At 39.9% G+C, this 27,309-nt stretch overlaps 1 protein-coding gene across 1 annotated transcript; it reads right to left on the bottom strand.

The window, feature by feature from the left end:
• LOC132768390 (keratin, type II cytoskeletal cochleal-like) lies at positions 1 to 24,065 on the bottom strand. The gene is made up of 9 exons (XM_060764208.2): positions 23,459 to 24,065; positions 20,715 to 20,923; positions 14,302 to 14,362; positions 12,266 to 12,361; positions 9,770 to 9,934; positions 7,260 to 7,385; positions 4,732 to 4,952; positions 3,046 to 3,080; positions 1 to 799 (listed from the first exon to the last, which is right to left on the bottom strand). The coding sequence occupies exons 1-9, from the start codon at positions 23,888 to 23,890 to the stop codon at positions 615 to 617; spliced, it is 1,530 nt and encodes a 509-aa protein (XP_060620191.2). The 5' UTR covers positions 23,891 to 24,065; the 3' UTR covers positions 1 to 614.
• Positions 24,066 to 27,309: the final 3,244 nt, after the last annotated feature.

Here is a 27,309-nt window from a genome sequence, read left to right as displayed (position 1 = left end):
TGTATTTTTGGAGAGAGGAAAACTCCAGTTTTATTATTGTCTACATTTGTTTTTCTTCCAGGGAAAATGAGATGGCTCATGAGACAAAGAAAGGAGAAAATGAGATAAAGGAGAGGCTATTTCTGCATCAAAAATACACAGTATGAAATTTACCTGGATATTTTAGAACAGGTTTTTGCAATTTGGTGCTTTCCAGATAGGTCAGACTACAATGCCCACCAGTCAATGTTCACAACCTCTACGGTGCTGTGGAAAATGGGAATTGTAGTCTAAGACATCTCAAAAGCAAAGGATGAGGGAACACTGACTTTGAATTTCACTATCCAGGATAGCCCTTTGGTCAGTGAAACCAACCGTAGGGCTCCCCTTGATCTGAATGGAATCAGCACCAAAATTTAGGCTTCTCGAGCTGTGTTCACACAGAATATAGCACTGACATTTCAAGCTTTGTTGCTGGACTGTGAATGCAATTTGGTAGTTGGGGGACAACAAAACACCCTTTATTTCCTAGTATTTTCTTTCATTTTCTGCTATTGATGTGGGTAGATATCATAGTATGGGGGAGACTGGTATCTTCTTTGTTTCAGGCTTTGATGCCCTTGGCTGTCTGGAGCTTAGTTTCTGACACTTCGCTGGCTTGTGCTTGAGGACATGGTGTATGACGTTTTAATGTTGCCCTGGCCACCACCAGAGGAGAAGCCGATGTTTCGACTGCCCATTCCACTCCCAAGGCCAATTCCATAGCCATAGCCGCCACCTCCACTGCCATATGCAGAACTACCAGTGGTGTTGAGGACAGCTGCCAGACAGAAGAAAATTATGTGTTTACATGAGACATAAGAAAAAATTGGCTTTGTTCAAAAATGCAATTGACTTCACTTGTCCTCAGAGACATCATTATGTTGTCTTCAGAAACATTTTTTTATGTTTCAGACCACTACTGTATCCCCATTCATGGCAGGATGCCTAATTAGCTAGGATCGATTCAATGACTACTCCAAGAAAGTTCCACGTGCCTTGAGTCGCCTTAGGGCTGAGAAAGGCGGACTAGAAATACTGCAAATAAATTAATCTATAGGTTGTTGTCACCCATTGTGGTGACTCATGGTCTCTGTCCCATGGATCTTTTCCTGTACCAGACCATACAGAATCCTTAGTAATATTTTTGTTACTCATAAATCATAATTTGTAATATATATCTGAATGTAATGACAAAAATCAGTGACCATAAAGACCAGCAGCAATGAAAAGAAGAGTGTGTGTTTGTAGCACTTGCAGACTAAACTAAGAGTCATTGTAACTGGGTCATAATGACAGCTCAGACTCAGGCCCGTAGCCAGGATTTCGTTTCGGGGGGGGCTAAAAAATTTTCAGAGGGGGTTTCGGGGGGGGGGGGGGGGCTGAGTTTCGGGGGGGGCTGAGTCTGAGTGAAAGAGGGTCTAGCTTAGCAAACCTTTTGTATCATTACCCCAATACCCCCATACATATGGGATATATTGAGAATGGTGATCAAATCATGATATTAATAAACATAAGTTTAAATAATGCACCAGTAAGGCCTTTTTGCGAACCACCATGAGAATTTTGGGGGGGGCTGAAGCCCCCCGAGCCCCCCCCCCTGGCTACATGCCTGCTCAGACTAGAGCACATGTGCATAATTATAAGGTTAAAAGAGTACATTAGCACAGAGTTTTAGCTTTATAGTTATATTGATATAATTTACCTGTAAGTTGGGCTTATGAAAAATGCTTCTGTGGTTATAACCACGGGTTTATTTTTTTTATAAACAATCATAAATTTCTGTTGAAACACTTCAATTATTTTTAAAGGCAGACTTTGGGTGTCACCCCTTTGATGGTATCACCCAGTGTGGTCCACCACTATTGCCTAGGGAGAAGCTGCAGCCAAAGTAACTGTGGGCAGCCTAATTATAATGGATCATATACCATTGGTGTCAATCACAACAAAATATGTAATGGACACCTTTGCAAGGCTGCGATAATGGCTGCCTACTCTAAACCTGTGCTAGATTTAACCTAGCTGCCCAGAGTGCTAGCCGCCCTGAGTCCCTTCGGGGAGAGCAGTGCGGGTTAGAAATGTATGATGATGATGATGATGATGATGATGATTATTATTATTATTATTATTGTAAAACTACCATTTTTTGTCTGCATTTAGGTGTCTGGTTCAGAGCACACAGGGTATGTTTAATAAAAAATGGGGAGGACATAATCTTTCTTGAGTTGGCTGAACTATGATTGCTATCATTCCTTATTACCAGCCATGCTGACAGGGTCTGATTGATGTTTTAATTGGGTTTTATATTGTTGTTTTATATGCTTAGTGTTTTATTGAATTGTATTTTATATTGTGTTTTATTTTATGTTCTGTTTTAGGCACTTTCATGCCATGTGTAAACCGCCCCATGTCCCTTTGGGATCATGGTGGCGGGATATGAGAATAAAGCTTTTTTTTTACTGACACAAAAAACACAGTATGCCACAGCAAACAAGATATATATTGCTGGATTTCGTATATTTAATATAAGCTGCTATTATTATTATTATTATTATTATTATTATTATTATTATTATTTGGTCCATTATATCTAGAAAGCAACAGTTACGTCATTCCCATTTTAGTTTAATTGGTTGTTTGGTTGCTGTTGGTTTTAAGCTTCTTTTATTTGTAAATGTTGTTACCAATGCCTAGCTTCTGGATGAAATCAAATTAAAACATAGTTTTTATTCTAGGAATTGACAATTCTTGAGTGTGGCAAAATTTACTCTCTGGAACACTGGCTGAAACACAGAATGATCTCAAAAATTTAAAACTTAAATATCCTTGGAATCCATGATCATCCCCCCCCCCCCACTCTTCTTTTCCTCTCTTCTATCTATCCATCCATCCATGGATATCCAGAGATATGACTTCACTCTTCCAGACACACCCTACCTTTCAGTAGCTTATATGTTGGGTTTCAATGTGTTCTCTGATATTTACAGTAGAACTCAAGGGAAGTTAAGTAATACAAAGGAAACTTACTCATGCTCACAGAACCAGCTCCATCACCAGCCAACCTGTGGAGAGAGGAAATGATTAAGCTAAATGGGGATTTGTTCTCACCTTTCGAATCATGCCCAAAGGATACTAACAGAAATACAAAAGAAACTGTGTATGATATGAAATATTCAGAGGGCACATCTGTGTTCCATTTGGTAGTTGCTAATATTTAATGCACCTATTCAAGCTCTAGAAGATACCAAGAAACATCAAGCCAGATCGTGCTATGCGTTCATTTAGTCCATCAGTTTGCTATCTCTGATATTCAGTAGCCCATAGAGCTCCATTTCAGTAGTAAAACTGTCCTACGGAAATGAGTTGCTTGGACATTTCTAAGTCTAGAACTTCAATTGGCAATGTATTCAATGTAATAAAATATATGCTAGATTGTGGTCTCTAAATGTGACAGAAAAATGTGACAGTAAAACAGCTAACATACATGTTTCCTTGATAACACATGGGTGAAACCTCCAGAAAGGGCTGAAGGAAGCAATTTTTACTGGTGAAATGAAACCTGATAATTGCTTTTTTTAAAATGTGATGTTTATACATGGGGATGAATTGGGCTTTTGTGCAAATGATGACTGTTATCTTTCTCATACACCCACCCACAGGCTATTACAAATAAATCCAGAATTTTAGCACACTATCTGGGAATGAAGGAAGCATTTCATGACAAAAGGTCATATGAGCCAAACTGGGGTAATTGTTTTGGTTTGATTTAAGGAGGACAGTTGTCAAACATATCAAATGTCTGTTATTTGCTGTTAGTGTAATTGGAGTGGTAAGGGTCCGCCCTTACCCCAGGTTTGTCCCATAGGTAGCACTTAATGTTTAAGAAAGGAGAAACCAGTGCTCATGCCCTACTGAGAATCTTGCCAATTGCACTGGATGAAAGACCTTCATTTTGAGTGTATATGGAAATAGCAATGAGGGAAAGTTATGTTGTGCAATTTTCATAATAATGTATATAATGTTACTGTTATCTTTTACCATCAAATTAGGTCACATCTATAAATGTGAAGGGATGGTGCCAAAATGGGGGGGGGGGGAGTATTTAAAAGAAGGATAGAGCTACTTGGCTATGATTATTACAGCTTTCCAACTCCTATTACTAACGCCAATATCAATTGGTTGCCTCCTGATTAAAGACATCTCAGTCAATTTAACATATAAGTGATTGGTTAAATCTTCATATGGGTAGAAATCAGAGTTGTATGTGCAAAGAAATGCTTCCTCTGCATAAAGTCTATGTTAAGAAATCATTCACTACTTTACTTGCAGCAATATAGTGAGAGTATATATTTGAAAAGGTGAAGGTGAGATTACTATACTTGGACCTGTGATTTATATCCAACAAGAGTAGATCAATTGAATCAATTGGATTTAATACATTTGCCATTGGGCAATTGATCCAATAGGTTTGTTCTTGTTGGAGCAAGCAATTGGATATGTGCAGGTGTCTTTACCTGTGTGTGTCCACATTTACATTAAACAGATATAGATATTTTGGATTAATTGGGAAGTAGACATTTAATCAAGATATAAATATTGGTGCACTGGACTAACTGATTCATTACCAAACCAATCAGCAAGCCAACTAGTTAATAAATGTTGCAATGTTGTTAAATGGGTATAATGCTTGAAGCATTGCATCCTGACACTAACCGGCTCTCTTCTCCTTCCAGCAGCTTCCTGTAGGTGGCAATCTCAATATCTAGAGACATCTTGACATTCATGAGCTCCTGGTACTCTCGCAGTTGGCGGGCCATCTCTTGCTTTGCCTTATTGAGGGCATTCTCCAGCTCTTGTAGTTTGGCCCTGGCATCTTTGACAGCCAGCTCTCCACGTTCCTCTGCCTCAGCAATGGCTGTTTCCAGTTTGCCACGCTAAGAAAACAAGACATAGGATCATTCAAATGTTCACCCTATTCTTTTTCTGTCCTCGTGAGTTGGACAGTGGGGAAGTGTGCAGAAAAGGTCACATAGAAAATGCATGCATCTGGGTAGAACTCTGCAATCTATTTTTCTATCAGTCATGAGACCTTCTTCAAATGATGAAAAAAATCAGTCCTGTGATAACCTCCATACAATCTGATATGGTGCACAGAAATGATTTCACCAAGATCATGAGCTCTTTGTTATGAGGCCTTTGATAAATATGAAGGAAGACTGTATCGTTACTACAATTGACTCCATGCTAAGCTGAATGCACTTTTGGTGAGCCAATATTGCTAAATTAGAACAACTGATTTAAACCACAAGGGCTCCAGGTCTGCACCAGGATGTGTAATGTAAAGACTGTATAATGCACTGTGACACCTAATTCTAAATAGGAGAGGTATCATCTTTTTTAAAAATAGCCTCCCTGAAAATAGAAAAGTAGCACATCAGAGAGGAAGGCTGTCTACCACTTTTTTCACATTTTCTATGTATAAGGTACCAAAGGTATAAATCCAATTATAAATCCCAACTGAAGAAGGCCAAATGAATTTATTGGTAAATCAACATTCATGTAAATGTCATTGATTCAATCACTGTATTCTAATTAAGAGTAGTAACTGAATTTGGTCCTAGGGGAGCTTTAGCATCAACATGTGCACATGCTAGGAATTAGTCAATCTCTCTGTAGAAGTCACAACAGAGCTGTATCCTCTTCACCTCCCAGCCCCAACCAGACAAAAATTAGATGGTTTCTCTTTTAAAGGAAGGCGAAGGTGATGTCTTGGTGGGAGAAACTGCATTTAGAAAGTCAAAGTTTCAGTCCTTTGCATCTTCATTTGAAAGACTCTCAGGTTAAAAGACTAGAGAAAGTGTCCACCTGAGGTCCTAAGGAGCCTCTAGCCAGAGAGACTGGGCCAAAGTTGGGGACCACACAGCCTTTCAGATTTTACGAGACCATTGTACACCTTGCAAGGATCCCTCACCAATGGTTAGGTATCTTGGGCTGTTGGATTTTGGGCTAGAAAGAGACATGATCTTTACTTCTAAATAGACAATACTGTGAACCAATCATATCACTCAGTGAAAGGTAGCTTCCTGAATCAGAGGAGGGAACATATCTGAGTGGCAGTACTCTTGCTTTGGATGTAAAACGTCCACAAATCCACACTCTGGCATCTGTAGGCAAGAGGTACTAGCTCAGGGTGGAGACCTCTCATCCTGAGATTATGTTGCTATGCCCAGTTAGATCAATGATATGACTTAGTACAAGACAGCTTCCAATAATGAGGGACCAATACATTACAAGTGTTTTTTTAAAGACAGTCTTAAACTCATTTGTCCTTTGTACCCTATCTTTGCTGAGTCTGCAACAGCTTATGGCCAATAAATGATCACAAGAGTCAAAGATTATTAGTTATTTGGCACAGATGTCAATGACTAATGCAGTTCTTGCATTACCATTGCTTATTATCAGTTCTATACTCTCATGTGGCGCAATGCCAAGGGTGCCATGCAAACACCAGAGAGGAAGGGTGTATTGCTGGACACCTGGGTTTCAAGGCTCCCATACTTTAATCACTGATACACTGTTTGCATTGCTTCCATGTGGATGTTTGCTGAAGCCACCCTGCCTTGAAGGCAAACAAACATGATGGGGAGTGATTCACAATGGCTTATCTTTCTGCTTTTGTGAAAGCTCCCTAGTTCATTCATCATGAAATATCCAGTCCTTGCGGGCAGCCATCAATCAACAGAATTACTTCTTTTCTTTTCTTTTCTTTTCTTTTCTTTTCTTTTCTTTTCTTTTCTTTTCTTTTTGACAACACTTGCAAGAGGACAGACAGACCTTGGAGGGGAAAACTTCCTGGGGGAAATTGTCATGGCATCAGCATAATAATTTGAGAGGGTTAAAACAAATATAAAGTGGTAGATCTTTGGATCACATCTCTAAATTCTTTTTACTGATTACCATACATACTTGTGTATAAGTCAACCTCATGCATTAGTAAAGAGAAGAATTGGAGACAAAAATTGTATATTTCGATATGAGTATTGTCTAAACCAAAGGTTATTCCACAGAGATAGGAAACTGCCAGCATTTTAGTTCCTATTTAAATTCAGGAAGTGCACATCTTATAAATGTTCACCAAAATGTGTTTTAACAAAATCCTCCACAATCCTATTTATAATTTGTGAATTCAGAATATGTATTCCATTTTAAAATATATGTTTGAGTTCCTTCTGCTTTCTTACCTGATTTTTCACATTTTCAATCTCAGCCTGCAGCCTCTGGATTGTACGGTTAAGCTCTGAAATCTCAGTCTTGGTGGACCTCAGGTCATCCCCATGCTTCCCAGCAGTGAGTTGCAGGGCCTCATACTGAAGATAAGAATTGAAATAAGAGAATGCAAAAAAGTATTTCCTACAAAAGACACAAAACTTCAATTCCTGAGTATACTAAAGTGATTAAATGTCAGAAGAATTGAGGAAGGCAAACTCTTGCAGTACAAGGGTTATGGGCTTTTTCTTTCCACACATCATTTGCCTCCTTTGTATTCTTGCTTAGAGAATATTGTTGAAGATCTAAGAGTTGAATGGTTTGGAGGAACCTTGTACTTGATATCAGACATAATACACCTTCCTATCATTTCCTCTCACAAACTCCTCCCTCCAAAATCAAGACCATATCCCTAAAATAACATGCAGGTTTTTTACTCCATTCAGCATTTTACTACTTCTCCTCTGCTGTGAATACCAACCATGCTCTCCTTTCCATTAGAAGAATGAATGGTAGCCAGTCATGCTTTTTCCTCAAAGATGTGAGTAGCAACCATTCAGTGACTTGATAGAAAATAAGAAGTGAGCTTTCAGACATAAGCTGAGGTTAAATCCAACTAGAGTAGATTCTATGAACTGATTCTTGAACCCACACACAGAGATTCCATTGATTCAGTGCAACTGTCAAGAGCAATCAGACCAATGAGTGGTCCTAGGGTCTAATCTGCTATCTGCCAGACTCACTTCACAGGATGTTGTGAAGTTAAAGTGGAGTGGAGCCATGTACATGGCTCTGGATGTATTGGAATAAAAGATGGGAAACATGAGGCACTAATGCATAATAAACAGTTCATCTGCATTAGCTCCTTGCTGGTTTCTTAGGTCCCATCTACACTACCATATAATGCAGTTTGAAATTACATTGGATGGTCAGTGTAGATTCATATAATGCAGTTCAGTCCAGTTAAATGGCATTATATTAGTTCACACTGACTATATAATTCAGTTTCAAAATGCACAATATGGTAGTGTAGATGGGGTCTTAGGTTGCCTCTATACTGTAGAATCAATGCAATTTAATGCCACTTTGATTGCCATGGTTCAATGCTATAGAATCCTGGGATCTGTGATTTGATGAGGTACCAGCACTTTTTGACAGAGAAGCTAAAGACTTTGTAAAACTAAGGCTCCCATGACTGCATAGCATTAAGTTATGAAAGTTAAAGTGGCTACAAATGGAAGTGCAGGTGGACCTTCAGTTGTGTTGGAGAGTGATTTGAGATGGCAATAGTCTTACTGAACTGTGAGATAAAATGTTTCTTTTAAGAAACAGACTGTTTCAACCATTGCTTGGAAAGATAGGATTTAAATGACATCTGAAAGAGCTTGGGAAATGAACTAACCAAAAAATGTGTTAGTTTGTTTCATAAATGGTTACTTCATGTTTTTGCCCCTGTTCCTGTAATTCCCAGTATCAAGTAGGGTAAGCTTGATAGACTCAATTGCCATTTTCAATCTCTGGGCTCCTTTGAGGACTGCAGTGAATGCCAAAAACTACAAAATATTGTAGAAATGACTATAAGTCCACCTCTGGCTTTGAGAATCAAAGCATCATTAAAATGGCAAATCACTGCTCCTGGAAAGGGAGTATGTGTTTGATTTGTTCAGGAGAAAAAAAGATGGCATGAGGAGTCTTAAGAGATTGAAGACTTGCCATAAGCCTTGTGGTTATTCCTCAAGTGGGTTCACACCCACTTGAAGCCAATAGGAGTGGCCAGCTATCCACATATTCAGAGAACAGTATTTCCTATCCCACCATTCTAAAGTGAAATCCCTCCTTCCTGCTCCAATCATAGAATTTTGGTACTTATTTCCTATTCTTAGGATTGGAGGGAATTGTACAGAGTCACTTAGGTGTAAGATGCAGTGTGTGTTACTAGCTGAGCAAAATAGTACACATGTGAGTAAGTACAAGATGAGAGGTGTCGAGAGGTGGGCATACAGTACATGAAAGTGTAATGGATATTTGCTGAAAGTATGAGTAGACAAGTATGAGGTTATGATACAAAAACCTAGTGTCAGCAAGGTTGCCACAGTGCCGTCTAACTTATTATATATGTTTGTGTTGATCTCTTTGTTTACTGTTTCAAGACTCCTGGAGGACTGCGTACAATAAGGATCACCCAATAAAGCAATAGAGGAAGAAGGGTGAATGCTTGGACTGATGACAACCCTAACATGTTTTCTACTCAGGGTACATCGAAGAGCTACAAGCTTTATAGGACTCTATCAGAGACAACAAAGGATAAGGTTGCAATCATCCTTGGAGATTCATTTGTAGGTAACATTGTTTTTAACTAAAACACAGAAATAGGAAAATGTGCAAACCTGAAATGTTTGGGGGTGTAATTGTGCCACCCAATCATCATCAAGGCACACAAGTAATATACTGAGCTAGTTTTTCTCACTTTTCCAGCACAACTCACCTTGGTTTGATAGAAAGCCTCAGCCTCCGCTCTGCTCTTGTTAGCAATATCCTCGTATTGAGCTTTGACTTCAGCAATGATGCTATCCAGGTCAAGGTTTCGGTTGTTGTCCATTTGAAGGACAACAGAAGTATCGGAGATTTGGTTATGCAGTTCACGCAGTTCCTGGAAAATTAAATAAATGCATATACTACCTACTCTGTGTCATAAGTTCATCTGGAAACTTAGGTTGCAAAGGAGACCTCGCTCCTATCATCAGTGCAGAAATCTGTTTCAACTGGCAGTCAAATAGGCTTTAGTACATAGAACAGGAAGCATGAAGAGGGCACCACCTCATTCTTTGACTCAGGAAGCAAACTGTCATGGGCCAGTCTTTTCTATAATCATGTGTGTACACCTGTGTGTACACCTGTTCACCTAATGTTTTTTTCCTGAAACTCAGATGAGGAATCTACAAGTACAGGGAAGAACTTTATTCCATATTCTTCCTCCCACATTGGATATGGTCCATGACACTAAAGGTACAAGCACACAGCTCCTGCCCTACCTCCCAATAGGGTCTAAGAAGGTATAATAAAAGTAGAGAGTAAAGAGCAAGAAACTCTCTACCAACCATCTCCTTGGTAAGAGCTTTGATGTAAATGAGAACATGATATTGGAAAAGGGGCGAGTGAATAACAGATGTTATTTTAGCCTGAATTGGATAGAGGGAATTCTGTTCTCTGGGACAAGCGCTCAGCATAAATCCAGAAGTTATGTCTCCTTCCTTCCTTCCTTCCTTCCTTCCTTCCTTCTGGCTAAATGCCAAAGAATTATTTATCCTGAACTAACACTCTCTACTTGGGAGGGAAGATTGCCCTGCCTTTTTAAAAAGCTGAACTGCTATCTCCACCAAGAGTCAATACTACTTTCTTTTTTATATAGGTTACACCTTAGTGAATTTACTGGAAATGGAAATGAGTGGAATGATATTGTTAGGAGTGAATAGAACCCGACAGATTCTGCCCCAAAGCCAGGAATTAATCCATTCTGTTACAGACCAGGCAACCTATATCTTTGGATATATACCCACATCCTAGTCTTATTCTTTCGACATTTATGCCAATTTGTGGAATGAAACTCAACTTCTCCTGCTCCGTTTATGCACACCCCCCCCAAAAAAACAGATTTTTATATTTATTTTCTAATTTACATATTTTTGTACGAATTTTTGCCATGACTAGAACATGTTTATGGAACTTAACAAAAAAGAAGTATAAGATCATACTTTGGAAATGGATACATATCCATATGTGCTTCCCTCAAATGTACCACAGACCTTGCAAATAATACATGATGTATCACATTGTGTTAGCAGGGTGCCCCTTAAAATAGGGGTGGGAATCATGCATCTTTCCAGGTGCTGGATTGCAATTCCTAACATTACTCACTATTGGCTATGCTAAGTAGGGCTCATGGGGCTTACAATCCAACAGCACATGGAGGGTTCCACTTGGTCTACCCCTGCTGCACAAAAAAGGCAAATCCAACTCATTTCTTTCCTACCTCTCATTGTCTTTTCTTCTGAATGTGATTAATCATATACAGACAATAATGGGGAGAAATGTCCCACTGAAACTTGCCAGACGTTTTTGCAAGAAATTGATACAGGCATGGAAGTTTTCTTTGTATGGTTGAAGGCTTTCATAACCGGAATCACTGGGTTGTTGTAGGCTTTTTTTGGGGGGGAGGGGCTATATGGCCATGTTCTAGAGGCATTCTCTCCTGACGTTTCACCTGCATCTATGGCAAGTATCCTCAGAGGTAGTGAAGAAGTTTTCATTCCTTCACTTCTTGCTGCAATGGGCCAGTACTGCGTTCATCCCATCACAAGGAAATCAATATTAAAACAGCATCTTTGCTAAGCTCCTTACGATTCTTACCTATTACATATAAAATCACATGAAACCAACTGGATACGTTTAACAAAGGCTTAGTGGCTTCTTTGCAACAAACTCTTAGCTGGCTAGAGACAAAGTCAAGGTTGAGTTTGGCAAACAGCCTGGAGTCTATGAGTCAAAGGGATGTAAGCATAGTGAAAAGTAAACTGTTTGATTATAATTTTATAATATCTTCAACAGTTTCATCGTCATAGTGGAGAAATAAGCAGAGAAACCCATCCTCATTTGTATTTAGTGACTTTCCAGGTTTCAAATAACTTATAAAAGGGGAATTGGATCTTCCAGTGGAACATATTCTGCTCTTCCATCAAACTGGTACAAATTGGTGCTTCTCACAAAAACCTTTATATCTTAATCCTGCAGCCCCCTGCAAATGACACACTTGTGTATCAAACCAAAGGATTAATTAAAGAATGTTCAATGAACACTATGAATCAGAACCCAAATTAGACTACAGTTACAATAGGAATGATCCAAGTACAAACTCACTTAATCTGATTCAGGGCCTCTGTTTGTATCATAAAAGAGAGATTCTGGCATGGAGAGTTTTACTTACTGCTTCATAGAGTTCTCTCATAAAGTTAATCTCATCAGTGAGCCCATCCACCTTGGACTCCAGTTCCACTTTGTTCATGTAGGAAGCATCAACATCCTAAAAGAGAAAATGTCACAAGAAAGCTAAATGAAATTTCGACAGGAATGGTCAGGAATAAGTTGACAGCTGCCACTATGGGGCCTGATGAAAAACACAACCTTCATGTTCTAACAATTCATCATATTCACAATAAACGTAATTGGCTTAAGACTAGTGGTTGGTCCCCAATGAATTAAAGGAACTGACCTAAGTATTGACTCATCATTTCCCCCCATTGCATCAATGGGACTAGTCTGGTTGATGGTTAACCATTGGATTATGCCATTGCCACCTATTAGCAATATTAAATTGTACTAGTGAATTGAATTACATCAGTCCCACAAGAGCATCTGGACACCCACCTCAGAAAGTGTGTGCTTTCTGGGGTGTGTGTAGACAGCCCCCCCTAGAACATCCGCGTTTTTTTAAACATGGATGGTTCTGGGATAAAGGCCTGTCTGGAGCTGTCCAAAGAATCATAGAATCAGAGTTGGAAGAGATCTCGTGGGGCCATCCAGTCCAAATCCCTGCCAAGAAGCATTTTATAGTCACATTTCTGTCAGATTATCTGATATTTTAGCTAGACTTTTTGGTATGGCTTGATACAGGAGAAGGTTCATACTTGGGGGGGGGGGGGCTGATTTACTACACTGACTGGTGCCAACCATAGTGATGCAACTGTGGGTGTTACCCAAATATGGGATGAGAGAAAAAATAAAGTTGGGGATGGAAGGAGAAAGATTAAGTTCCTCTCCTGTTTGCAGGGTAGGATCAGGGATGCACAATACATTAAATTAAATAAATTTCCTCTCCCCGTGAAATGGGGAGAGAGAAAATGATTTGTCTGCCTCCCACGAGGCAGGGATGGGTTCCAATGGAACCTTCCAGAGGACTAGGGGGCATGGCCTGTTTGTACAAGCCAGCCCCCACCCAGGCTCATTCTGAGCCTGGAAGCTGCCCACCACTCCCGCCCATCAACAGTATAATTTAGGTTGCCTATGGAACCGGGTAGGAATTTTTTCCCTTCTTGTTTCAAGGGGAGGGTTTTTTGCCTACCCTATACTGTTTAGGGGCTAGATAGAATGGTGGACTATCGCTAAATAGGCTAGCGTAAAATAGTTAGGGAAATCCTTTAGTCGGTGTGCACCTAAGGCACCCCCTTAAGGGGTGATAGGCCATTAAATTAAACACTCACCTACTGTTTAGTTAAAAGGTGAAGTGAAGTCAAATGGCCGTGAAATGAGAGGAGTCAGGCTGCAAGATCTTTAGAAGAGACTCCTCACTCATTTCCCTTGCTTGGTGGTCCGGGGTTATTACCAGGAAACCCAGGTGCTTCGCCCGAAAATTGTTGTCTTAAAATTGGGTAGTGATTCTACCTGGGTTTGTTATACCAGTTCCCGACACCCCTTTGAGTTAGGTTAAGCACTTAAATAGGTAACGTTAAATAAAAGTTGCCCAATTTGAACCCATTGACTTGGTTGTTGTGTCTTTATTTGTGAGTCTTTACTTCGGGGGTTGGCAGACAAACAGTACCATAGCTTCCTGAGTATAAGAGCCATCTAGGAACCTGTTTATCCACTTTGGAAATCAGTCCCTGCTGCCTGTCTAGCAAAAAGGGACCGGGAGAAATAGGTTCTCAACATTTAATGGGCCACAGGGTTTCCTAACCTTGATGGAATGTCCTTTGTCCATCCCCGTGTTACTATTGACCTCTTTGACCTTAGGAAACCACCTGTCCTTTCTTTGTGTCTTTTATCCTTCTTTTCTTCCTTGTCTGTTTGGTATGTAAATATGGGAAGAAAAGGCTCCTGGCTGCACAAGGAAAATGTTCTTTCCAGCTCTTGAGGATTGTACCACTTTATAATGTGGGTGGGTATGGAAGAAAATCCCTGCACATAGTAAATTGCCAGGGATTGTGTGAATAAATTGGCTGAAAGAAAACAGTGCTTTTCGCCCACCTTTTTGAGCACAACAAAGTCATTCTCTGCAGTTGTGCGCTTGTTGATTTCATCTTCATACCTGTTGGGAAGGCAGAATGAAATAGATGGTTTAAGTTTACTGGCAGAACAAGCCAAAAAGTAACAACATACAAGCTTGGAGTGAAAATTTATTCCTTAAGAGTTCAATAATATGAATGGTGGGATTCTCCTCTGCGTTCAATACAAAAGAACTCCTCCCATATTCACATATCCCAACTTTTTAAAAATAAAAATACTGTACCTTTAAAAATAATTCTTGTTCTTAGGTTCTTAAGATTTGGAGTCTAAGAATAATAAAGCAGTGACTACAGCTTTTAAAAGCTGTCAGTACAAGCACATGCTGAATTATATCCCATTGAGTTCAAAGGGAGCTCTTTCCAGGTAAGAGCATAAAACAATGTTCCTCAGCTTGGGATACTCCAGGTACATTGGCCTACATCATTCTCAGCTGAAATGGCCATTGGCTAAGGATAATACATATAAGGGGGTTTTTAGGGCAGGTTTGATACATCAGATTGCAATACAAGCCATATATATGGTTTGTATTGCAGTCTGATGTATGAGTCTACTCTGACCATGTATGAGTCTACATGAAACTGCATTATATGCTAGTGTAGATGTGGCCTATAACATCATTGGAGTTGTCAGTGTTTCATATATATACACATATATAAGTGCAGGCTCATATAATGTTATTTAACTGCATTGAATTGTTTTATATGGGTCTACACTGACCATGTAATGCAGTTAGATGGGTCCTCATTTTTAATTCTGAGGCCCCTTCTACACTGTCATATAAAAGCCAGATGATCTATTTTGAACTGCATTATATGGCAGTGTGGACACACATATTCCAGTTCAAAGTAGATAATGCAAATTATCTGATTTTAGAATCTGAATTATATGGCAGTGCAGAAGAGGTCTTAATCTATGTCTTAATTCTGAGCTAGCTATTGGCATTGGTTGATACTGACAGCAAAGGTTATGAAATGTATTTCTCTAGATGATGGATCGTAAAATGTTTTGTTTGCCCATGTTAAGCAACCTTGTCAAACAGGAATGAAGCAGATATTTTCTTCATTTGGGAGACGATTTCAAACTTGCAGATGAGCCTCCCACATACAATAATGATTTCTAAGCAACTACTGTAGATTTTTTTTTGGGGGGGGGGGCAGAAATATGATATCAGATACTGTTTTTTTGCAAACTGTTTTTCAATTCATAGCAAAATAAACCTATAAACCAAGACCAAGCAATATAATTTTCTCTTTTTAAGGCTAGTAAGAATAGTATGTGAAATGTTGGAAAACTCTACTGTAATTTTTTTTGGGTTGTGTCAGGAGCGACCTGAGAAATTGCAAGTTGTTTCTGGTGTGAGAGAATTGGCCATCTGCAAGGATGTTGCCCATTGGACGCCTGGATCATTGGATGTTTTATCATCCTTGTGGGAGGCTTCTCTCATATCCCCACACGAGGAGCTGGAGCTGATAGAGGGAGCTCATCCGCCTCTCCCCGGATTCGAACCTGCGACCTGTCAGTCTTCAGTCCTGCCGGCACAGGGGTTTAACCCACTGCGCACCAGGAGCTCTAATGTAATGAAAGAGATATACACTGGTTTCCTGGATAACACTTGCCTGCCTACCTACCTACCTTTTTGAGATAAAATAGCTGCAGAACTAATGTTACCATGTGTAGTAACCCTAATTAGTGAAACAAAAAACATAGACAAGCTTACTGCAGGCAAAATGGAAGGCAACTAATTAGGCAACTCCAGTTGCTCAAAAGGATCCAAAGATCAGATGTAAAGTTCACAAATAGAAAAGTACTAAGAATGTGATATTGTTTCATATAAAAAGAAGAAAGTATTCTTTCTCCTCACCTCTCACCAGCTCTTACTTAATTCTTACTCTGGTTAACTGGTTAGGCAACAATCTTAAGTCTACAGGCCTGGGGGCTGTAGTGGAGTTCAGTTTCAATATTTACCAATACAAATACTGTTGCATAAACTCGAAAGACAAAATACAGAGCAATCTCTTGCTTTGCTGCTGCCCAAACCGTGTTTGCTAGGTTGTTCCTGCTTTTCTCTCATCCTGCTAAAAGGACGTTAGCAGGGAGGGAGAGGAGGAGGTTAAAGAAAAGAAGTGTTCAAAAGGCTGTGGCCAGTGCCACACCCTGGAAACCAAGGTTCCTCTATGCCACTGACACAAGTTCTTTTTATGGACTTTGCCCCACTTCATTCATTGAGAGGTGAGACAGGCATTTTATGATTATACTTCTGGGTTTTTTTTAAATGGTGAAAGTACCAGAAGCAGCAAATACTACTACTACTACTACTACACTACTGGTAGTAGTAGTCCTCACCCAAAATGCTTGGGAGCCAATGCCTTTCAGATTTTGGATTTTATTTTATACTTATGATTTTGGAATATTTATTTGTGCATGGATAGTAGGAAAGGAGGGCTACTCACACATCAAGTGTTCACTGGGTTTTCCCATAAGGAGCCCCTGCTCTAATTCTACCAGAAATCTGATTGGGCAGGGGGGGGGGGGGACAGGACACACGGGTGTGTCCCCCAGTTTCTGCAATCCCGTTCACTCAAGGTTTATAAATAGCCCATATCCCAAATGCCTCCTACATTGTCAGCAAACTTTCTATCCTTTTAGCAAAGTAATCAGGAAGAAATGGAAACTCCTTCACCTTGTCCCCCCAAAAGACTGTTTCATTTTGTTTGGACTGCACACAGGATGAAGTCAAGGGGATCACAATACAGTCCACTTCCAGGGCAGTTTTTCCTTCATGCCCATTTACTGGGCCTTGTATAACCCCACCCCCTTCCTTTTTGTTCCCTCGATAAGGCTTCTGAAGAAAAAATTCAGTGAATGCTGGATGTGTGATCAGCTCCCTTTCCACAAAAGAGGACATGACTGGCTGGTGGCATAAAAGTGTTATGTTTTGGAGTATTTCAGATTTTGGATTTCCTGATAAGGAAGACTCAACCTATAATTGTAGGAGCAGGAAGTGGAGGCTATTCTATCTATTCTAGATTCCAGGATCTGAAGCCTGCATTATACTGATCATACCAGTCAGTTACACATATCCTCACATAAATTGTTGAGAGTTTTTGCTGATTGTGATCAAAATCCAACTCAAATGAAATTTTCATTCATCGTTAACAATAGGGAAATCGGTCCCCTTTGCTGCCTTTCACATTCATGTTTTGCAGACTGGAGAAATGCTGACCAAATCCAAACTGAAAGTTGCATCTGAAAAATGCACATTTGTTTCTCATGCTGAAAGGCCTACAAATATTTCCAGTGTGATGTTTTATTGTCACCTCTTAACAACTACAGCATAGCTTAGACTGAGGGCCCTTCCACACAGCCATATATCACAGAATATCAAGGCAGAAAATCCCATAATATCTGCTTTGAACTGGGTTATCTGAGTCCACACTGCCATATACCCCAGTTCAAAGCAGACAATGTGGAATTTTATTCAGTTGTGTGGAAAGGACCTGGGACACAGTGCAAACAACACACTTTATAGCTACTTCATTCAGAGAGCCACTTGCACACTAGAACAGCATCCTCTTGATACAGAGATTGTTGCTTCACATATAGGTAGGGTTTGGGGAAGTTATTATTTTTGCTTTACTACTCCAGATCCCCCTACCCTATATGGTTTTGATATACTTAAGGCTTGACCCAGCTATGTTCAGCCCTTGGCTGCCTGAGCCCTTCCACATGTCTGGTCTACATAAAATGATGATGATAGTGATGATGTGAGTAAGGCTTAGTCCATAGAGTTATAGGACACACAGTCATTTGGTGAGAATGCTCACAAACCTAATCCCAGGTTTTTCTGAGAAGGTGATAGCAAAGAAGGAGTAGTTTCAATGTGCTACAAAGAGGTGTATTTAGTAACACATAAAAGGCCTCTTTGATTAGAAAGTTGTGGGACTTTTATTAAAACGATTAACAAAGCCTTTCCCAACATTCCCCCCACTTCCATTCACTCTAAGTCACACCAGCTATAATACTGTGGCTGCACCTGGAAAAGGATTACTAGTTATTGACTTTTCTCCTCTATAGAGACCCACCCCGAGGGTTTATCAAGGTTGTTTGCTTTTCGTTCCTGCCTGCCAGCCAACTGCTATATTTTTTTAAAACAATTACAGGTGTGGCGGGGAGGGGAATGAGTGAAGAGCGGGCCCGTGTTGGACTCCCCCCAGGAGGCAGAAGGAACTCTTAATCCAGAGCAACTGCCAACCTTTCCTCCCCTTGTCTCCATAGAGCTCTTTTTCATAACAGCAGGTGGGTCCTTTGTTTAATGCACTGCTGTCAATGGATACAGTGTTTAATTTCTCCACCACTGCCATCCTGTAACCCTTAGTAATCCTTTGCCAAGAAAAAAGAGGGAAATAATAACCTTTCACTGACTGAATGCAATTTCTTTAAACAGATTGCACAAAGAAACTGATCTCAGTTGTCGAGGTCTGCATGTGTAAACTTTCCTTTTTGAGTGCACACATTAAAACGACATATGGGTGTGCAGTAAAAGGATAATTACCAATGGCTTTATATGACACAGATGTAAAATTGCAAGCCCAAGTTCAAGGTATCTGGAATCAGTGGGGTGAGGTAGTAGCAGCAGAGATCGGGAACACTCCTTCTTTTTAAACAGCAGCTTCCAGAATACTAGTTCCCCCTAGTCATGTCAGCTGGAGATTCTGGGAGTTCTACACTAAATAGGAATGTTTCCAATTAGTGCTCAGTTGACAATGCATGGGATTTGAACTGAGGTGGTTTTTGTTCAGATCTTCATTAGGCTACAAAAAGATGATTTTGTGCCAACTTTTTTCCCTTTCAACAACCCTGCCTTGTAGGATTGTTGAAAGGACAAACCAAGGGGGTTTGTATAGATATGTTACTCTTTGTTCACTGCTCAGAACTCCTTGAAATAATTAAAGATGGAATCAAGCACACATAGATGACAAATTGACATCATCCATGGTCTAGTAATAGTTCAATAAGAGCATTTCCTCTTTTCTAAAACCTTGCCCCTTTATTCCTCTCTCTTAATCTGGTGCTACAATAACTTCACATCAGCACAGACTACTTTTCTTGGGATTTCTTACCAAAATATTGAATAAAAGTAGTCCATCCAATGCATTATTCTGAATGATCCCTGCCATGCATGCAGACAGACTTTAGATGTTCATGGGAACAGGTAAGAGTTCAACATAGGGATATTCATATATTGTGACAGTATACACTATATGAATCTCCCCAGACCCTTGAAAAATCACTCAGCAGAAAACACTCCTGAAGTAAGATTATAGTTGCATTTGTGAATTTTAAGTCTACTATCATCCTCCAAAACCTTCAGTAGAGTTCCTCATTTACCACGCTAAAGTCCCAACTACACTGCCATATAATCCAGTTTCTGAATGCAGATTGAATGCATTGAACTGGATTATATGGTAGTGTAGACTCATGACCTTTCTACACCACTATATAATCCAGTTTATAAAATCAGATAATCCACATTATCTGCTTTGAACTGGATTATATGAGTCCACACTTCCATATAATCCAATTCAAATCAGATAATCTGGATTTTATATGGCAGAGTAGAAGGGGGCACATATTAAGAAGTTAATCTACATTCTGAAACTGGATTATATGAAAGTGCAGATCCAGCCTAAGCTACCCCATGCTGTTCTGGAAGAGGGATCAAACCATCATACCTCCATATCATGCAAATAATCTAAGGGTGAAGCCAAGCAAGGACAGCAATCACCATTTATTTTGTTCTTGCATGCAGGGATGAAAGATATGGGGTGGGAGATTCCCCCACTTATGAGAACTGGATGTGGTTGGGTGGGAATGTGAGTGAATTGTGCCACAGAGTCTTTTCACAAGTGTAGCATTTCACAGAATAAGTACTGAATCTATTTTATGAGAAGGTTGATGAATTTTTATGACTTTGTCTCAGTCAGTGGACGTTTTGTGAAAATTTCACAAATGTTTGTGCAAAACATAGGCCCCCTGTTTGTAAGCTGATACTGTGCCTTGGTAATTTTCAGTACTCTTATTCAGGAATCCATTGGAGTTGTAATCTGATAAGATCTTCAGCATTCTCTGCAAAAGAGTGTTGGCACCTCACCAAACTACAATTCCTATGATTCCATAGCATTGAGCCAAGAAAATTAAGCTGATGTCAAGCTGCAGCAATTCTGCACTGTAGATGCACCCAGCTTCCTTAACATTAATGGGGTTGATGTTCAAAAGACTTAATTGTTTTATGTGTATATTTCTCTTAAAGGAGAATTTGAGGTGCTGTTTGAGCCTCCCAGGCACTCATCAAAACTGTTACAAAGATACATTACTTGCTCTTGAAATCCTCAACCAGATCCTGCATGTTCCTCAGCTCCCCCTCCAGACGTCCCTTGTCATTCATCAGGCCATCAAGCTGTCTCCTCAGGTTATTGATGTAGCCCTCAAAGAGAGGTACCATGTTGCTCCTTGTGGTCTTCTGCTCCTGCATGAGGCTCCATTTGGTCTCCAGCATCTTGTTTTGCTGCTCAAGGAACCGGACCTGGAAAGATGCCACAGGCAGAATATCAAAACGTTTGTCATTCTTCTGGCAAGGACTTAAAATGCCACAAAAGCAAGAGAAAAATAGGAGCCTGTATGGCCCTTAGCTAGATGGATGATAATAAATCACTTGAGGAATGTTGGTCAGATGAAGGTGTGGGAGGAAGGGAGACTGACTGCTCAGAAGAGGGGAAAAGGCCAAACTGGAACCTTCTGGTTAAATAAATTATGCAAAAAAGAAACTAGATTTTATAAAAGTTTTTCATTTGTCAAATGGATAAGGACAGAGCTTGAAAACATTACTTATTTTGGATTATATTTTCCAGAATCATCTTGTCCACATGAAAGTCACATTCTGGAATTGGAGTCTCCAAGAGCCCTTGCACACAAGCTTTATAAAATCCACATTGAACTGGAATATATGGATTCAGATATTCCACTTCAAAGCAGATATTGTGGATTATCTGTCTTGAGAGTCTGGGTTATATGGCTGTGTGGAAGGGCCCCAAAAAAGAGAACTAATTGTGAAATGTCCTCAAGTTCAAATTGAGGCCCCGTCTACACTTCAGATAATCCAGGTTATCAAAGCAGAAAATCCACATTATCTGATTGGAACTGGATTAGTTTAGGGCCCTTCCACAGACTATCAAGGCAGATAATCCACAGTATCTGCTTAAAACTGGGGTATCTGAATCCATACTGCCATATAATCCAGTTCAATGTTGATCTTTTACAACTGGGTGGAAGGGGCCCTAATGTAAACTGTCATATAATCCAGTTCAAAGCAGATACTGTGGATTTTATACAGCTGTGTAGTAGGGAGCTGAGGCTCATGTTTGCACAATTTTTGGCCTTTGCTATCGATAGAAATTTGAGCTGAGTAACATCCTAACATCCTAACTAACATCCTAAATTGTCAAGATGACTTACATTCAAATTGACAGTGTCCCATCTACCCACCACATAACACCATAAAGAAGTGAGTTAGGTGGGAAGATAATAGCATAGAGCATCTAGCTAACTTCCTGGCTGACCATGGCCATGCACACCCCACCCCTCAGCAGATCTCTCATTGTCCAAACTAGTGGCCTATTGACCTCATTAGATGAGTGGGAATGTGAATGGTTAATGATTTGCTGGAGTATAGCATTTTAGAGAATATATATTGAATTCAGATGCTCACAGAGGACTATTATGAAACCTAGCACATCATAGAGAAAGTACAGATAAATCTAATTACATCAAACCATGGAGAAGGCTAGTAAAGACCCCTTCTACACTGCCATATAATCCAGATTATCAAAGCAGAAAATCCACAATATCTGATTTGAACTGGATTATATAAATCTACACTGCCATTTAATCCAGTTCAAAGTAGATAATCTGCATTTTATATGGCAGTGTAGAAGGAGCCAAGTATGCTTATGTGATAATACAGAACTATAAGGGAGATACCTCTGGATATCTGACAATGCAATTCTAGGTATGTCTGCTTGGAAGTATGTCCCGCTAAAGGTGCATCTGCACTGTAGAATTAATGTAGTTCAGAATCACTTTAATTGCCATAGTGCAATGCAATGGTACCTCACCAAACTACAAATCCCCAAATTCTATTGCATTTAGTTATTGCAGTTAGTGGTGTCAAATTACATTCATTATTCAGTGCAGATGCAGACTAACTTTAATAGGGTATAGCAGGTGACACACAAATGAGTTTTTAAAAATAGGCTTATTCTCAAGTATCCCTCTCTCAAGTTATATGCATGCTTGTTATATGCATATGCATAGGGTTAAATGTGCATAGGATAGTAATCTTAGACACTTAAACAGATGACTCAGGGAGAGGAAGCAGGTTTAACAGATTATATCGCCTTAGGTTATGAACCTGTATCCTTTTACCTTGTAAGGCATTGTGCGCCATAATGTTGCTGTATTAACTGATGAATTAATACGTGAAACAAGTGCTATTACAGTTGATTGATTTTATAGCAGGAACCTTGCCCAAACAGTGGGTTGAACAAAAATGTTAATGTTACAAAATCTGTTTCCTTGGCTTTCTTGTTTTTAGAGATGTGGGCTCAGAAATTACAACTTACTGTAATTCTGTACCATTTTCAAAAACACAGCCACAAACATGTGTGCACACACATATATACACCTGTGACTCTGAACACCATTTTGGTAATGTGAAAGAAAACAGCTTCCATTTCTCCAAAAGTAAAACTGATCCAAAAGTTGAATTTTTAAAAGTACTGAACCTGCAAATGCTCACAATACCCACAATAAATGAGGTAAGTAACCAGGAAATAGCCAGCTTGGTTTAGTCACTGCGTTCTAACTTTGAGTTGGTGGATTCAGAAATGGAAAGCTGCTGACTCATATAAAACCTCAGAAGAAAGATCTGCAAAGACCACTGTCTCCCCCTACCCCCACCCCATGTCTCTCTAACTTCATAGCAATTGTATGTGTGTAAGTGGAGACCAGTAAAGAGGGAAAAAAACTCATGTTAAAGATGTTAATAGGTGGCACATCCTACCTTGTCAATGAAGGATGCAAATTTGTTGTTGAGGGTCTTGATCTGCTCCTTCTCCTCCTTGCGTACTCTCTGGATAGTAGGGTCAATTGCCAGGTTGAGAGGGGACAAGAGCTGCGTATTGATGGTAACCTCTTGGATCCCTGGTGATGGGAGCGGACCACCATACCCTCCACCGTAGGCACTTCCAAGGCCTCCACCATATCCGTATGAGGACCGGACACTGAAGGAGCCGGCTCCACCACCAACACCACCTCCCATGGAAATCCTCTTGCTAGAGCCCATGTTGTAGAGGCTGCTGCTGCCGAAGCCTCCTGGTTTCCTAAAACTGCTGCCCCCTCCAACTCCACGGGTTGAAGATACACTGCTGACTCGAACCTGGCTAAACCCACCAGGCCCAGCAGATGAGCGAGAACTGTAACTTAATTGTGACATGGCTAGTTTAGGATCAAGGCTGGGATATTCAGAAAGTTATAGAGAAAAGCAGTGAGATCTTTTAAAAAAAATGGCAAGGGAGGCTTTCAGTAGAATGAAAGAGAGAAGAGTCCCTCTGAACCTCCGAGCTGGCACTTCCTCTCCTTTTATCCGTTAGAAAGAGTTGGGGGCAGCGAAAGGATCGTTTTACTGCCTGGAAGGACATGGGTGTGTCTAACAGCCCTCCCACTTGCCTTCAACCTGCTGAGCCTGGAGCGGCAAAGAAAAACAGACAAGGGAATATTATCAGCTCCACTCCCTGCACCTTGTACTCTTCCTCTGTAGTTTTGAATTGGGCATCTCTCACCTGGAGCATTTAAGAGCCTTCCCTCCTTTTATTTCTCCATTTGCACATATTGGCTAAATTAAGAAAAGGTATCAGTCAACCACATACCTTTCAGGTTTCCATGGAGAGCACACAAAAAAGAATAGTGCAGAGTTTGGAAAACCTTGTTTTGAATATTAGCGTGATGGTTGGGGGCTTTTGGAGCTTTGGCATTCAAAAAGGCATTTTCCCCCAATTCTTGGAAAGGAAGAAAAAAAACAAATAAAAAGCAGGTGTATTAAAAAAAGATTCAGGAAGAAGGAAGAGAGAAAAGAGTGCAGGAATGTGGTGGAAGGACACTGAATCTCAGGGTCCTTCCACACAGCCATATAACCCAGAATATCAAGGCAGGAAATCCCACAATATCTGCTTTGAACTGGAATATATGACAGTGTGTACTGTACTAAGATGATCCCATTCAAAGTAGATATTGTGGGTTTTCCTGCCTTGATATTCTGGGTTATATGACTCTCTGGAAGGGCCCTCAGCCATCACACACAAATGACTTGCCATTTGCTGTTTTTCTTTCCCGTCACCCCCAAAAGACAGATTCATCTACCTTGCAAAGTTCATGTTAGTGCTCTTCATATAAAAGATGGAAATAAAACAAAAATGATAAGATTATGGACTATATCATTAAGGAATGCAGCAAACAATTTTCATTTTTAAAAAAGGAATGCAAAAAAGGAGAGCAATTGTGTGGTTTTTCCCTAGAATATATACCAAACTGTAAAAATTCTTATCAGTCCAGGTTTCTCCTCGACATGATTTTCCAACCTTTAGGACACACTTTTGATCATTTTTTGAATATTTTTACCATTCTTTTTATCCCTTACATTGTAAAGAATTTGAACCTGGGGTTCCAATAGCAATGCTTTCCCAGCTCTAATAGCATTGGTTGACAGGCATAACCAAGTTGAACAATGGTATTCTTTGTATTTGATTCAGATTAGCAAAAGCATTAGACAAGCTACTCAAAGTCAAAGATTCTTTTCCTGTCAGAGCTTTCAGTATCCCCAGAGGGATATTCCACCCCCCCCCCCATTTGCACATTATAAATAAGAATACTAACACATGCTATTTTGTGTGCTATATTTTTAAACAGAGGATCCTTATGAGAGCAAAAGCATTGGAGATCTCAATCTGCGCCCTTTTAAAATCCAGTAAAAGCAAATAAAGATCCTAATAATCACCTGCCACAGTTAAATAACTATGGTAGAAGCATGTGTTATCAGGAAAATATGGGACTTTCATTATAATGCTAATGACTTGGGTAGGACATAAGATAACTTGCAGTGAGATAATGCTGGTCTTTATCTCTCCTATCAGTTCTCTTCTGGAAATCCCCCCTCTCTCTGTACACATACAGAGGGCCATCTCATATCCACTAATATTTCGTGGATGAAACTCATGGTATATGGGGCCAATCAATGGTAGAGTGTTGGCAATATGGCAAAACGTATTAATGAAGAACAGACAAGCTAGGAGAGGCTGCAGCAGTTTTCTTTTTCTCCTGATATACTAAGAGGGCAGAAATGTACCTGCCACACACTTTCCTGCTCTGAAATTTTAGTAAATATCCTGGATATCTCACAAAACTCTTTCATATGTTTTAGATGAAAGAAAACTTCTGATTACGTTGTTTTATCAGTTCAAGGCTGAACAGAAATTTGACCCATCAAGACCACTGGCCCCACCAACCGTACAAGTAACCTCCATGGGGGGGCCATGATAGAACAAGTTTCAAGACAATTGCCATGCATGTATTCATTATTCATTATTCATTATATTCATTTATACTCTGTTTTATCTATAAATGATATAATGCTTTATTTTTAGACTGCCCTATCTCCCCGAATGGAATCAGGGCGATTTACACACAAAAAGGGCAAATGTTCAATGCCTATCTCTCCTGAAAGAGACTCAAAGCAACTGCCAACTTTTGAATTTTTGAGCCATGCTTTTTCCTATTTACACCTAAAAATAAGATAAAACTTACCTGTCTGCTATAACATTTCTCTTTGTAAGGACATGACATGCCAGGAAACTGGGGAAGGGGGGATTTTCTTCCTTGCCCTCTCCCCCATCTGCTGACATGCCAGGAGGGCATGAGGAACAAATTTATGGTGGCCAGCTAAGTTTTACTTTATTTTTAGGGGTAAATTTGGGGGGCTCCCCCCCGGGAAAGCCTGGGTTTTTGGGGGGAGTGAGGATGGGAATCCACACTAAAGCAGGTTTTTAAAACCCACTTTGACATGGATTTTGGTACTGTCTGGAAGTACCCCTGGATCTGGATACTTAGTCTCAAATAGAGTAGAATCAATGGGATCTACATTCTTGTTTATTCTTCATTCAACAGTTTGTTCAATGGGTTTACTCAAGTTTGGACTAACAAATGGGTTAAAGTCATGTGTTGTGTGAGTTTGTTTTCCAATCTTTCGACAGCTAGTAGTACAACCAATGAAATCATCATAAACCCAGTGTGGTGTAGTGATTTGGGCATTGAACTTGTACTACGACTCTGGAGACCAGGATTTGAATAACTACTCAGTCATGGTAACCCACTAGTTAACCTTGAACAAGTCACACTATACGAGCTTTAGAAAAAGGCAATCTGAGGCATACCTTATGCATGCAGAGCTTGCCTCAGTGTTTGCTTTACTACCTTTACAGCACGATTGTACTGTGATGTTAGTCAGGTAGAGAAAAGGAATTTCTCAGAGACAGGAATTTGCCCTGAGATGTCTCCGGTCAAGTACGTTATCTGAAACAAAGTTGTTCTCTGTTTTTCTGGATGCCATGGTAACAGTTGTGTAGTTGAGCAATTACCGGACAACCTTGAAGCCCACAGATTTGACCCTTGGCAGCCCTGCCTCCTGCAAGAAGTTAAAACAATACTTCCTGTGATAAGACATCACAGACACTGAGCTTCTTGGATACCTTTTGTAAAGCTTATCTTTTCCCAAATGTATGGAGTGCTCATACATATAGCCAGGTTTTCAACTATAATCCCCAGTATCCCCCTTCTAATGAGATTGTCTGGGAATTCTGAGAG

This window comes from Anolis sagrei, chromosome 2 (genome assembly GCF_037176765.1).
Source record: "Anolis sagrei isolate rAnoSag1 chromosome 2, rAnoSag1.mat, whole genome shotgun sequence".
Lineage (NCBI taxonomy): Eukaryota > Metazoa > Chordata > Lepidosauria > Squamata > Dactyloidae > Anolis > Anolis sagrei.
The sequence above is the reverse complement of the archived record's forward strand: the minus strand, read 5'-3'. Positions and strand labels throughout refer to the sequence as shown.